Below are 14,836 nucleotides of genomic sequence, written 5' to 3'. Positions count from 1 at the left end.
GCCACCACGCCTGACTAATTTTTTTGTATTTTTAGTAGAGACGGGGTTTCACCGTTTTAGCCAGGATTGTCTCGATCTGCTGACCTCGTGATCCACCCGCCTTGGCCTCTCAAAGTGCTGGGATTACAGGTGTGAGCCACCGCTCCTGGCGAGGATGATCATATTTAGGAACTAAGAAAATACCTTTCGGTTGGCTGATAAACAGAGTATACTTGGATAGGAAGGACCAAGAGATAATGGGGAATGAATTTTCAGATTTTTGTATCTCTTTCCCTTACTAGACAGTGAGCACCTTGTGGGCAAGAATGGTGTCTTTCTTGATCCCCAACTTGCATACAGTAGACTGGTTCTGCAGAGCCCACATTCTGGAGATGCTAATATATGGGGAGACTTATAGGCGATGTGGCTCTTACCACTCTTGTTCCTCCTTCTAGAGTAGTTACAGACTGAGCACATGTGGCAGGAGATGTGGGACAGGGCTCATTATGCCCGTGGAGATTAGTGAAAATTGTAAGGGCTGCTAGGAGGTGTTGGTGAATATTTAGTTATCTGGCCTGTGGTCTCTTGGGTAGGTTGGCAGGCAGGTGGCAGAATCTCAATCCTCAATTGGGGATGAGAACACCAGGACAGGTACCTAATTTTCATGTAATATCCCATGGGATCTCCTCCAGAATTGGGGTTGACCTCATCCAGAGACCTACGTTTGGATATACTCAATCCCCCATTTGAACCATGTTTGTGAAACATTTCTGTGGAAGATATAAAAATCTAGAAACTAGAACAGTTTCCCCAAGGACTTGGGTATTGTTAGGTAGAATTTGGGTACCTGTAGAAAGAGCTGGAAATCAACATTTCTGCTTAAGAACAGTAATTATTTATTGACAACCTACCATGTGCCAGGCACCGTACTATTTGCTTTATCTTTAAGCATCACAATAACCCAGAGAGGTGTATGTGGATCCCATTTTGCAGATAAAGAAAAAGACTAAAAGAGGTTATGTTGCTTGTCTAAGGGCCTATGACCCTGGTCACATTAAATCAGCATCCAGACCCAGGTCTGCCTGAAAACCATGTTTGTTCCGTATTTAAGGGCATCATGTCCCAAAGAGTAGGGTTGAAGACCAACTTTGAATGTTGTATTTTCTGTGAAACTGAAAAATTACGTGGGGTAGACATTGAGTTAAATGCACAGTTCTTTCCTGTCGTCTCTGATATAAGCTCTATAGTAATTTTCATGTATACTCAGCTTTCTAAAAATTTCCATGGTGTCTTGGTGGATTCAGTGAAGAGTGATTTCAGTGTTGAGAGTTGGCAGATGGAACCATTTCGCCTTTATTTCTTGATCATGGATATCTGATATGATTAACTGCTTTTCTTCCTCTCTTGGGTTCCAGGCGCATTGGAGTGACTGTCGGGTATCACCAAGATGACACTCCACGCCACCCGGGGGGCCGCACTCCTCTCTTGGGTGAGTAGTCTTCCTCTCTTTTGTTGGCTATACTTCTCCAGGAAGCTTCAGAGGGTTAGGAGAGGAGTTTTGTAGGAGCCAGGGCTATGTAAAGTCTTCTCATTTCTAGACTAAATAGTTTTCCTTTAGACTGCATGGAAATGCATTTTCATCTGCTCAGTGTGTATTTTTCTGAATAAAAGGTTAAATGTGGGCTGGGCATGGTGGCTTATGCCTATAATCCCAGCACTTTGGGAGTCCAAGGCAGGTGGATCACCTCAGGTCAGGAGTTCGAGACCAGCCTGGCCAACCTGGTGAAAGCCCCCGTCTCTACTAAAAATACAAAAATTAACTGGGTGTGGTGGTGGGCACCTGTATTCCTAGCTACTCGGGTGGCTGAGGCAGGATAATCACTTGAACTCGTGAGGCGGAGGTTGCAGTGAGCCAAGATCACACCATTGCACTCCAGCCTGGCAACAGAGCGAGACTCTGTCTGAAAAATTTAAAAAAAAAAAAAAAAGAAAAGAAAAGGGTAAATGCTGACGTTAGTGACCAACATATGCAGGGACTTTGGTCTTCAGCGGTCTTTAATCTTAGGACAAGATTCTCGTCACTCTCTCACCCCCTTTCTGTCTGTTGCCATTGTCCATCAGCAAGTGTTGCCTTGCTGATTACTCCATCAAAATTCTTTTGCTAGATCATTCATATATTTTCTGCCACAGACAATGGCAAATGAAAAAATAATAGAGTGCATTGGATATTTAAAGCTAGAGAGGCTGGATGTGGTGGCTCACACCTGTAATCCCAGCACTTTGGGAGGCTGAGGCAGGAGGATCGCTTGAGCCCTAGAGTTCAAGACCAGCCTGGGCAACATGGCAAAACCCTATCTCTACAGAAAATTAAAAAATCAGCTGGGCATGGTGTCGTGCAACTGTAGTCTCAGCTACTTGGGAGGCTAAGGTGAGAGGATCCCTTGAGCCATGAAGGTTGAGGCTGCACTGAGCCATGATTGCACCACTGCACTCCAGCCTGGATGACAGAGTGAGACCATGTTTCAAAAATATATATAAAAATAAAAAATAAATAAAGCTAAAGAAACAGAGGAGACCATGGGGTGTGGTGATAAATATGGGCCTCAGAGTCAGATGCCCAGTATGGAATCACAGCGCTGGTCCCTCTGACCCAGGGCAAGTTGGCCTCTCAGTATCTTTTGTTTTTTTTCTTTTTCTGAGATGGAGTCTTGCTCTGTCACCAGGCTGGGGTGCAGTGGCGCAGTCTCGGCTCACTGCAACCTCTGCCTCCTGGGTTTAAGCAGTTCTCCTGCCTCAGCCTCCCAACTCGCTGGGACTACGGGCGCACACCATCACACCCAGCTAATTTTTTTGTATTTTTAGTAGAGACGTGTTTCACCATGTTGGCTAGGATGGTCTTGATCTCCTGACTTCGTGGTCTGCCCTCCTTGGCCTCCCAGAGTGCTGGGATTACAGGTGTGAGCCACCGTGCCTGGCCAGTATCTTTTTTTTTTAATGTGGATGATTTTTAAATTAAAATACCTCATAGAGTTCTACTTTTTCTTGGCACCGTGAAAAAAAATAAAATACCTCATGGGGTTATTATAAGGATAATGAGATACATTTAGTGTGCACAAGTACCGACACACATGCAGTCATTTAGCATAATATCTCAATAAATCATAGTTCTTCATATTTAAAATATTTCCTGGGCATGCTTGTTGATACAGGATTTTTTAGTATTCACCCTGAGTACTGATTAATCAGGGCCAATTGGAGAGCCAACCATTTTTCTTTTTTTAAAAAACAGACATAGAGTCTTATTCTGTTGCCTAGATGGAGTACAGTCATGTAATCATAGTTCATTGTAAACTCAAACTTTGGGGCTCAAGCAGTGCTTCCACCTCAGCCTCCCAAGTAGCTATGACCCCATGACCACAGGGGTACATGCCATGCTAATTTTTAAAAACTTTTTGCTAAGTTGCCCAGGCTGTTCTCAAACTTCTGACCTCAAGCAAACTTCCCACCCTGGTCTCCCAAAGTGTTGGGATGGCAGACGTAAGCCACTGCACCTGGCTGCCAACTTTTTTTTAAATTAGAGAATATTTAAAAGGGAATGAATTTTTAATTTCCAGTTAGGGTTGAGTTAATAAGGCAGGTTGTTTTAGTCATGATCAAATCTTGAGTGAGGAAATATATATTTAATGAACAAAATATTCATTCTTAGTCTTCAGTTTCTGAAATGGATGTAATTTTCTTTTGTGTAGCTTAAAATGGGTATTTTTATATTTATATATTTTATAATTATATTGCATGCCAGTGTTTTATTCTCTATTAGGAACATTGTCTCTTCCTTCTCCTACTCTCCTCGCATTTCCCCCCAAAAAGGCTGGTTGGGTTTTAGGGGAACCTGAGCAGCATCTCTAGTTCAGTGCGAGTAACTGAATGTTGGGGGCTCCTTTAGCCACATTATTTTATGTTGATTGGTTTCTTTATTTAGGTTCTAGGCTTGTTTTTACAGTGACTACTACTGTTACAGAGAATAAACACAAGACTAATTTTATGTATTTATTTATTTAGAGACAGTGTCGCTCTGTCACCCAGGCTTGAATGCGGTGGTGTGATCACAGCTAACTGCAGCCTCGACCTCCTGGGCTCAAGCAGTCCTCCCACCTCAGCCTCTCTAGTAGCTGGGACCACAGTCATGCACCACCATGCCTGGCTAATTTTTTGTATTTTTAGTAAAGACTGGGTTTTGCCATTTTTTCCCAGGCTGGTCTTGATTTCCTGAGCTCAAGCGATCCACCCGCCTTGACCTCCCAAAGTGTTAGGCATGAACCATTGCACCTGGCCTAAGACTAGTTTTATTTACAGCAGCTACTTATATCCTTTTCTCAAAAGTCACAGTAAATATGCATGAGGCCAGCTCACACCTGTAATCCCAGCACTTTGGGAGGCTGAGGTGGAGGATCACTTGAGCTCAGAAGTTTGCAACCACCCTGGGCAACATGGCGAAACCCTGTCTCTTCAAAAAATACAAAAATTAGCTGGGCATGGTGGTGTGCTCCTGTGCTTCCAGCTACTCAGGAGGCTGAGGTGGGAGGATCACCTGAGGCTGTGGAGGTTGAAGCTGCAGTGAGCTGTGATCGTGCCACTACACTCCAACCTGGACAATAGAGTGAGAGCCTGTCTAAAAAAAAAAAAACAAAGAACATGCATGAAATTGTTAAAGTATAGTTATATATGCTAGGTTCAGTAGTGCACACCTATAGTCCCAGCTACTTGGGAAGCTGAGATGGGAGAATTGCTTGAGCCCAGGAGTTTGAGGTTGCAGTTAGCCATGATTGCATTTGTAAATAGCTGCTGCACTCCAACCTATAACAGCAAGAGCCTGTCTCTTAAAAATGTATGTAAATATAGTTATAGAGAATTTTTTCAATTTAAACAAAAGTTATGGAGCTAAAGCAAATTTTATGAAACTGTAGTAGCATGAAATAATGCAACTGTTATGTTAGTGAGAAGAGTGGCATAGAACATATACATACACACACATGATAATTCCAACTACAGTTTAAAAAAAATTACCGGCCGGGAGCAGTGGCTCAAGCCTGTAATCCCAGCACTTTGGGAGGCCGAGATGGGTGGATCACGAGGTCAGGAGATCGAGACCATCTTGGCTAACACAGTGAAACCCCGTCTCTACTAAAAAAATACAAAAAACTAGCCGGGCGAGGTGGCGGGTGCTTGTAATACCAGCTACTCGGGATGCTGAGGCAGGAGAATAGCATAAACCCGGGAGGCGGAGCTTGCAGTGAGCTGAGATCCAGCCACTGCACTCCAACCTGGGCGACAGAGCGAGACTCCATCTCAAAAATAATAATAATAATAAATAAATAAAATTACGTAGGAAAAAACGAAATAAATACATCAAAATGGAAAAAGTACCTGTATTAAAATACTAGAATTATTGGGAGTTCTGTTTTTTGTCTTCTGAATTTTCAGTAATTTATAACATAAAAATAAATTAGTGGTTTATTTTATTAATACTTAAATTATAGCTTGAAACTATTCTGTAAACAGCAGTTAATAATGAATAAACTGTTACAGGACATTTTAAGATTTGACAACCTTAAGCAACCCTGCAATCCTAAAGGGCAACTCTTGAGTTACATGGTGAGCCTGGTCCTCACTCTCATGTTTTATGTCCTGACTAGAGATGAAGGAACTTCTCTACTTCCTTAACTTTTAAATGATTTCTCACTTGAGAGCAAAATAATTCACAGGAAGAAAAGTCTTTTTATATCCATGAAAGGAACTGTGGCTGGATTATTACCTAATTGGTATATGTGATGAATCCAGATTCCTTAGGAGACTTTACATCAGCTAATTGGTATGATTTTTTAGTCTTGTTAGTGAACAAGCATCCATAGCCCTTGAATGTTTTACCTAGATTGCAGGTATTGATAGGAGATGGTTTAGCCTTGGCAGTCTCTCCATTTTCTGCAGGTAAAATGGAATCTTGGCCTGAAGTTTTCAGAATCTTCTTAGAAAACTTACAATGACCTGTCCTGACCAATTAGATTGAGCTTTTTTCAAAAGACAGTATAAATGTATTATAAATATATTAGCAAACTCTTTAAGATGTCAGTCAATAAGTCACATTTTATTTCACATTAAAAAACTTTTAATCTGTTGTAATTTGGATTCATACAAAAGATTCCTCTTTTTGAGATAGGGTCTTGCTCTGTGACCCAGGCTGGAATGCAGTTGCATTCATGGCAGCCTGGAACTCCTGCTCTCAAGCAATCCTCTGCCTCCCACCTTAGCCTCCTGAGCAGCTAGGACCACAGACATCACAGACATGCACCACCATGCTGGGCTATTTTTTTGTTGTTGTTATTTTGTTTTGTTTTGTTTTAATTTTTTGGGGACAGGGTCTTGCTGTGTGGCCTAGGCTGATCTCAAACTCCTGGCCTCAATCGATCCTCCCTCCTCATCGTCCCAAAGCACTGGGATTACAGGCATGAGCCAGTACACCTGGCCTAAAAGTTTTATTTATTTATTGTATTTATTTATTTATTTTTTTTTGAGACAGGGTCTCAGTCACTCTAGTTGCCCAGGCTAGAGTGCAGTGGTGTGATCATAGCTCACTGTAGCCTTGACCTCCTGGGCTCAAGCGATCTTCCCACATCAGCCTCCCAAGTAGCAGGAACTACAGGAGCATACAGGTGCAAGCCACCTCACCCAGCTAATAATTTTTTTTTAATTATTATTTTGTAGAGACAGGGTCTTCTTATGTTGCCCAGGCTGGTCTTGAACTCCTGGCCTCAAGCAGTGCTTCTGCCTCAGCCTCCCCAAGTGCTGGGATTACAAGCATGGGCCACTGCACCTGGCCTTAAAGTTGTTTCTAAATGTGAAAGTATTTAACTGAAATAAATACTATCATGTCTGTAGAGAAATCGTTGATTTTTTTTTTTTTTTTTTTCACCATTCTCCCACCTCAGCCTCCGGAGTAGCTGGGACTACAGGTGCCCGCCACCTCGCCCGGCTAGTTTTTTGTATTTTTTAGTAGAAACGGGGTTTCACCGTGTTGGCCAGGATGGTCTCGATCTCCTGACCTTGTGATCCGCCCGTCTCGGCCTCCCAAAGTACTGGGATTACAGGCTTGAGCCACCGCGCCCGGCCGAGAAATCATTGATTTTTAAAAATCCTCTTAATTCTATAGTGCATGCAGCTAACTTAACTGTTAAGAAATACAAATGTTATATCTACTTCATTATTTTAATTTTATTAGCCATAATAGTGCCTTATATTTATTACTCTTTCTTTCTTTTTTTTTTTTTTTTTTTGAGATGTCTCATTCTGTTTCCCAGGCCACAGTGCAGGGACACTATCATAGCTCATTGTAACTTCTCCAGCTCCTGGGCTCAAATGATCCACCCACCTCAGCCTCTTATGTAGCTAGGACTTATAGGCACCATGTCCAGCTTGCTTATTTGCTTGCTTGCTTATTTATTTGGTAGAGACAAGGTACTGTTATGTTGCCCAAGGTGGTCCTAAACTCCCAGCCTCAAGCAGTCCCCCTACCTCAGCCTCCCAAAGTGCTGGGATTATAGGTGTGAGCCACTGCGCCTGTCCTACTTTGTATTTTTTTAAATGTGTTCTTGCATCCAATAATCCATTTGAGCTCACACTGGTCCTTTGAAGTAGATAAGGTAGGGGTTCCATCCATTTGGCACGAGAGAAAACTAGTGCACAGAGAAATAAAGTTTATAACAAATATTGCTGGCAAGTTTCTGGAGGAGCTGGGCCCAAAATGTATATGTACTGGCTCCCAGCCCAAATATAGAGAATACATTTATAAGCAATAGAATCTAGTTGTCTGCACATAACCACTTTGCTGTGAAGTTCTTTAAAATACCTTGTTTCTTAAAGCAGGCTCAGTCTCTCTCCCCTCTTAGTGTTGAATATGTGAATAATTAACTTAGCAAACCATTTCTTCTTGTAGTAATAAAAAAGTAAACTTTCAGCCCAGACTACTTCTGAACTTTACTGCCTATGGAATTCATGAGGTTTTCCTGTAGAAGTCGACCGTGTATACTTATTGAATAATCTGTGTACCTGATGCATGTGACCCCTGGTGAATTTTCTAGTGGTAAAAACTGATTTAGATGTATGCCTATCTGAAGCCAAAGAATGGGAACAGGCAACTAAATCAGAATAACAAGTTTTTCTTTGAGATTCCCAGCCCAGCTCGTCTTCTTCTTTCATTCCCACTCCGTTTTTTTTTCCTTTCCTTTTCTTTCTTTTTTTTTTCCTTTGGAGATAGGGTCTTGCTCTGTCACCCAGGCTAGAGTACAGTGATGCAATCTCAGCTCACTGCAGCCTCGACCTCCCTAGGCTAAGGTGATCCTCCCACCTCAGCCTTCTAAGTAGCTGGGACTGCAGGTGTGTGCCACCACACCTGGCTAATTTTTTGTATTTTTTGTAGCACAGGGTTTCACCATGTTGCCCAGGCCCGTCTTGAACTCCTGAGCTCAAGTGATCTTCCCGCCTCAGCCTCCCAAAGTGCTAGGATTGCAGGCGTGAGCCACCGCGCCTGGATCCCTCCACCCCCTTTTTAAAAAATCATCTTGTTCCCCTATTGTTTTTCCCTTCTACCCTCAGCCAAAGTTTTATGTGTGGAAAGAATAAAAATGCATTAATAAGATTTTATATCTTTGTGGGAGTGTAGAGCATATATGTAATATTTGTGTTTTGAATAGATACTTGAAAACTCAAGAGCTACAAAGGGCTATAATATAAAAATCCAAGAGATACAGAAACTTATAATGTAAATATTCAAGAAATACAAAGGGCTATAGTACATTTAAGAGCTACAGAGAGTTATAATGTAAGAGCCTTTCTTTTCCCGCCTCAGACTCCCTGCTGTCAAATTCCTCTGTTTAGAAGCAATGTTAGTACCAATTTATTGGTGTATCCTTCCAAAACCATTTTATGCCTAAAAGTGTACTCCCAGTGCTGGAACATCTTAGGAGAGTTTAAGCTTTTATTTAGTTGAAGCCAAAGGAAGGACTGTCTGATGGTTGCATTTCAGGTGGCTGTAACTGGATGAGTGAGTGCAGCAGCTTTTAATTTCCTTCCTGAAATTAAAAACCTGAGAATCATCAGTTCTTTTATTCCTATAGCCTACAACTGTAAGCACTCACATTGAGCCTCTGGGAAAAGGAGCAAACCACATTGCTTTTGGCATTTGTAACGTCTCACTAGGCTGTTCCCCTTGATTCACAGGTGAACAGTCTGCATGTGGCTGACCCTGTGGAGGCTGTACTGCAGCTCCAGGACTGCAGCATCTTCATCAAGATCATTGACAGACTGTGAGTACGCACCATACCTCTCTCTAGCCTCTAAGGCAAAGCTGATTGCTGGGGTGGGGGCTGTATTTGTTCTCTTTACTTGGTGATGGCTATGACCAGAAATCAGGGGCAGGATTGGGACATCATAAGCCAGGGTGGGGCCTAAAGGCAAGAATACATTGACTTCATCTTCCAGTCGCTGTGCCACTCCATGGGAGAGGTTTCACGCTTGTCCCATCCTGGGGCTTCTGCACTCTTGCACAGGAGAGCCTCCAAGGCTCCATGCCCTCACATTCTTACAAGTGCTCACTCTTGGGCTCCGCATTCTCTTGTCTCACCAGAAGCCTTCTGCAACCCTCTTTTCTTGACTCATCCCTACCCTATGCCACAAGCCCTCTTTGCAACCTTCTGAGGGAAGAAAGAGAAAGCTCTCACATCTGAAGGAAAGAAGAAACACTTAGAAATCTCATCTGTAACTTGTTAGCACAGTACAGATATGCCTCTTTCTAAGCCATTATAAAATAAATACACTTCTGGGATTTTTACTGCCTCAATTAACTTGTTTTCTGAGGTCCATGAGCATTTAAAAAGCTTGTTGTTACCATGCAGCAAGGATTGTAGTTTGGCCTTTTGGTCTGTGTCTTTAGCACATTTCCTTTGAACATCACAGTTATCTGGGAAATGAATAGAGTAGGGCTTCCTCCCAGTATCCTACCTTTTTGGGACCGAGCATAGATCAGTCGTTGTCTTTTTCTTTTCAAGAAAGCACATTAGATTGTTTACCCCAGGCCAAGAATAGGCTGAAGTGTTGAAGGTGTTTATGTGCCATGCGTGGCAGTTAGGAACTGGTATTAGGGACTCACATCTCTGTGAAGCAAGCACTTGACCCATTCATAGGTAACAGCTCATTGATAGGGAAAGAAGGTAGAGTTAAGCTTATCAAAGGCCAGAACTGTGTCTGATTCATCTTGGGGTCTTCCCTACCTAACTTAGGACACTACATTGGTTAGGTTTTAATGTTTGTTGAGTGAAGAGATGAGTTGATATTCTCCATCAGCAAGGTCTAGTGGGGCTGAGTAGCCCAGGACAGATGGGTCTGCCAAAGTGGTTCTTTATTTGAAATTTTGTGTTGGTCGTGGGTTGTCTTATAGGATTTTTTAAAATTCCATATGCTCTAACCAGGACCTGCCGTAGTACCTCTAAAAGAAGTCACTGTTCTTATTTTGGTCCAGACACTACCATTTTCTCTTCCAGTTACCCAGGCAGGACATTTCAACATCATCTTGACTTCTCTCTCTCCTTGGCGCTGATCTCTAATTGGTCATCATCCTCTCTGCTCACAACCAATGTCCCTCCCTCTGCCTCATTCTAGTTCTTCTAGCCTAGTTCTTCTCTAATCTGCCCGTATTGCAGTTCATTCCTATACATGAGTTCTCAATAATCTTTCTCAAATCTTGTTTTCTTTGTGATACTTCAGTGACTCTTCATCAAACCTCAGTGAGTATTCATTTTTAATAGGTAGAAATCTAAAATCTTCAGCCTGGTGTTTAAGATCTTTCATCAGGGAATCATTTCCTCTCACCAGTTTTGTTTCCTGCTTTTTTTTCTCCTCACTCGACACCACCTCATTTTTTTTTAATCTTACAGAAATTCTTAAATCCTGGATTCTGTTAATTGCATTATTATGATTCGGCTTAACTTGTTCCACTGTTCCCCTTGTTGCCTATATACTGATAATTAGATCTAAGTTTGATTCACTTTTTTTTTTTTTTTTTTTTTTTGGCAAAGACACTTCATAGTTGGGGTTGTGTACCACCTGTAAGTCAGCATTTTGGAACTTCTATTGAAAATCATTATTTTGCAAACCCTAAGGAAGTGATAGATCCAGGCACCTAACATTAATGGCTGGTAAAACCATTAGGCTGGCAATACCTAACTCTGTGTTTAATTTTAACCTCACTAAAAGTGAAGCAGCCAGGTATAATATGCCTTGTATTGTAACACAAAATATGGGGCAGCATGCTTTTATGACCTCAGAATAGATCAAGGAACTTTTGCTTTTGAAGAGAGAAATTTCCTTGGCCTGGTGACAAGAGCAGTAGATGTACCCAAGAGTAAGGATGTGTGTTGTCCTTGGGTTAGCCACTGTAGGTTTATAACCTGGTAGGAAATTTTCATAGGAAGCATCAAAAATTCAGGATACTCATTTTCAAGTTGTCTTCTAGGGTGTTGCCTGAACCTAGGCTGCAGTAGGAGGGGGAGTTGGAGGTAGGCGATATTAAAATCCCAGGTTGGCTGGGCGCGGTGGCTCAAGCCTGTAATCCCAGCACTTTGGGAGGCCGAGACGGGCGGATCACGAGGTCAGGAGATCGAGATCATCCTGGCTAACACGGTGAAACCCCGTCTCTACTAAAAATACAAAAAACTAGCCGGGCGAGGTGGCGGGCGCCTGTAGTCCCAGCTACTCCGGAGGCTGAGGCAGGAGAATGGCGTAAACCCGGGAGGCGGAGCTTGCAGTGAGCTGAGATCCGGCCACTGCACTCCAGCCCGGGCGACAGAGCAAGACTCCGTCTCAAAAAAAAAAAAAAAAAAAAAAAATCCCAGGTTAACGCTAATCTCCATCTCAGATCCAGCACATTGCAGACCAGCTTCCTTTTGTGAAATGGAGGTTCTTGGTTAATATGTTCTGGCTCTTACATTTCTGGTACTGCTACTAGTGCCAACCTAAATCAGCAGCCTAGTTCTCAGCAGAGGGCAGCAGAGGATGGCAAGGTTGGAGGGTAGATAGAAGCTATGGGAGTTGGGTGACTCCTGTCTGCACACTGGACAAGGGGCGCCCTGAGAAAAACAATTCTTTAAAAAATAATTCTTAAAAAAAAAAAAAGAAGCTGTGGGAATTGAGGAGGGTTTAATTGCTTGGCCACTTGGCCTTCTCTATGGGAAAATTAACTGGGATCAACCCCTCTGACAAGTTTCCCTTTCTGTTCTTCTGTGCGTGAATAGCTAAAGCAAAAAAGGCTGTCCCATCTCTTTGATAGCTGTGAGGCTTGAACAACAAAGTATAGTGGAGACATTTTGCTAGAAAACTTACAGTTCTGACGTTTATCTTGCTGACATTTATTTCTCAGTAAAAAGCATCCCTCAGTTGTCAGTCAGCCCATATGTATTGAGCACCTACTTTATTCCTGGCTTTCAGCTAGTGCAGTTGGAGTGGGCAGTTGTAAATGGTGCAGTTGCATTCATGAGTGCTGGAGGACAGTGGAGGCATGACTGGCAGGAGTTGTGGATGGCTTCCTGACAGAGATGAGACTTCAGCACTGTCTTAAAGGATGGGCTGGATTTCTCTAGGACTACTGTTGTCCAAAGCATGCTCCATGCAGCTTTACTTACACCAGGCTTTGTGTGGGGTAGGGGGAAGGGTTTTGTGATCAAATAGGTTTAGGAAATAATGCGTGTTGTATCTTTTATAAAAATGTTCAGTTTAGTTTAACCCAGCATTTCTCAAACATTTCACCTGAGAACCTCTTTTTATTTTTAGTTAATGGAATACTCTGAGGTAAATACTGCTCCACACTGAGCCAAGAAGTCACAACATTCCAGATTGTGGGTGGGTAGGGGAAATGGCTCATTTGGGAGTCTGTAAGAGATTAGCATCTCCTTAAGACTTTGTAGGAGTCTCTGATCTCAGACCAACTATCCAGACAGAGCGCCTCTAGTGGGGGATTCACTTGGAAGAAGCCTTTGTAATCACATGGGGTATGGGGGGAGGTACAGTCATAGTCTTGGCTTGGATGACGCTTGTGCTTTCATGATGTCTCTGGCATTGGAAGTTTCTGGACCTGCCCTGCCCTCCAGAAAGTTGGCTGAGAACTAGGGGTTTAGATTCTGAGAAACAAGGGGCCCACTAATCAGGATCTCCCACTGTAGCCTAGAGAATTTAGCTTTCTAACTGAAGTGGTATTTCACTTGCTGCTTCTGAAAATGGAACCACAGTTAGCTAGGGGATCCAGCAAAGTTCCCCCACTAGGCTGAAGGCTGAGATGGCAAAAGCCTCCCAGAGGAGGATCCCAGGGACTAGTATTCTTTTTTTTTTTTTGAGACAGAATCTCCCTCTGTCACCCAGGCTGGAGTGCAGTGGTGGCACCGTCTCTGCTCACTGTAATCTCTGTCTCTTGGGTTGAAGCAATTCTGCCGCAGCCTCCTGGGCTGTGTGAGAGCTCCCCCTGCTGTCTCCCTCTCCTCATGCTCTCTTCACACTGCCTGCTCTTCCAGTAAAGCAAGTACAGACAAGAACCACTAATCGAGAATACTAGTCCTGGCTGGGCACGGTGGCTCTAGCCTGTAATCCCAGCACTTTGAGAGGCTGAGGTGGGTGGAGGTCAGGAGTTTGAGACCAGCCTGGCCAACATGGCGAAACCCCATCTCTACTAAAAATACAAAACTTAGCCAGGTGTGGTGGTCCATGCCTGTAATCCCAGCTACTTGGGAGGCTGAGGCAGGAGGATTGCTTAAACGCAGGAGACAAGAGGTTACAGTGAGCCGAGATCGTGCCACTGCATTCCAGCCTGGGCGACAGAGCGAGATTCTGTCTCAAAAAAACAAACAAAAAACTAGTCCCTGGGATCTTCCTCTGGGAGGCTTTTTGTCATCTCAGCCTTCAGCCTAGTGGGGGAATTTCACCCTGTCACTTCAGAGCCTTGTTTCCTCCTGTTCTTTCAGTTCTTGGATGTGTTTTTCCTTCCCCATGGTCTTCTCTCACTCTTACCCTAGGTGTGTTCTCTAGGCTTCCTGACAGCTTAGAGTTGAGACATTCCAGATGGTGTAATCCAGCTTCCCATTCATCTGGGCTACCTCCATCTCCTCTCAGCCCCTTTCCACAGAGCTTTTTTATATATGCAAAGAGGATGATAGAATGCCATCTTTTCCAGAAGAACCCCATGCCTCAAGTCTCCACTTCCCACCCTCCAGACAGTTCCTTCTGGATAAATGGTATCCTGGTATCTGTCACCTGTCTCCCGATCTGATCTGGATCTCTTCCAGATCCAGCAGAGATCAAGACTGGAAGGAATGGGGAGGTAGTATGAAATGCAGCAGCAAAGAGGCAAAGATTGCTGAATACTCTGGTCCTAATACTTGCTCTTTTTCTAGCCATGGCACTGAAGAGGGACAGCAAATCTTGCAGCAGCCGGTGCCAGAGAGACTGGACTTTGTTTGCAGTTTTCTGCAGAGTAAGCACCTTTCTTACCCAGCTATGAAGAAGCTGCTTCCTCAGCTCGTGGGATTGGAGAGTCCAGAGGAACTAGTTCATGAGTGTCTAGAGGAGAAAAATTTCAAGACTCCCCACTCTTTAACACAAAGATTAAAACAGCTGGTTCAGATCCCCTGGGTCTTGTGATGCCTCCATCAGTTGGTGTAAGAAGAGTGTCCCTTCAGTCCCAGAGCCCTTCTCAGAGATCTAGGTGTAGCCAGAAGGTTACTTTTTGGGACCTATCACCTTGAACTCTTTGAGCACCTGAAGTTTC

At 43.3% G+C, this 14,836-nt stretch overlaps 1 protein-coding gene across 8 annotated transcripts in view; it reads left to right on the top strand.

Moving 5' to 3' along the window:
- Positions 1 to 14,836, top strand: part of NUMA1 (nuclear mitotic apparatus protein 1) — an 81,596-nt gene that overhangs the window by 45,303 nt on the left and 21,457 nt on the right. For all 8 annotated transcript variants that reach the window (XM_023209543.2, XM_023209549.2, XM_023209545.3 and 5 more), the window contains 3 exons: positions 1,395 to 1,468; positions 9,250 to 9,335; positions 14,463 to 14,542. In XM_023209543.2, the coding sequence (XP_023065311.1) occupies positions 1,427 to 1,468; positions 9,250 to 9,335; positions 14,463 to 14,542 (208 nt within the window). In that variant the 5' untranslated portion in view covers positions 1,395 to 1,426. The remainder of the gene's footprint in view (positions 1 to 1,394; positions 1,469 to 9,249; positions 9,336 to 14,462; positions 14,543 to 14,836) is intronic.

The sequence above is a fragment of the Piliocolobus tephrosceles genome, chromosome 13, assembly GCF_002776525.5.
Source record: "Piliocolobus tephrosceles isolate RC106 chromosome 13, ASM277652v3, whole genome shotgun sequence".
NCBI lineage: Eukaryota > Metazoa > Chordata > Mammalia > Primates > Cercopithecidae > Piliocolobus > Piliocolobus tephrosceles.
The sequence above is the reverse complement of the archived record's forward strand: the minus strand, read 5'-3'. Positions and strand labels throughout refer to the sequence as shown.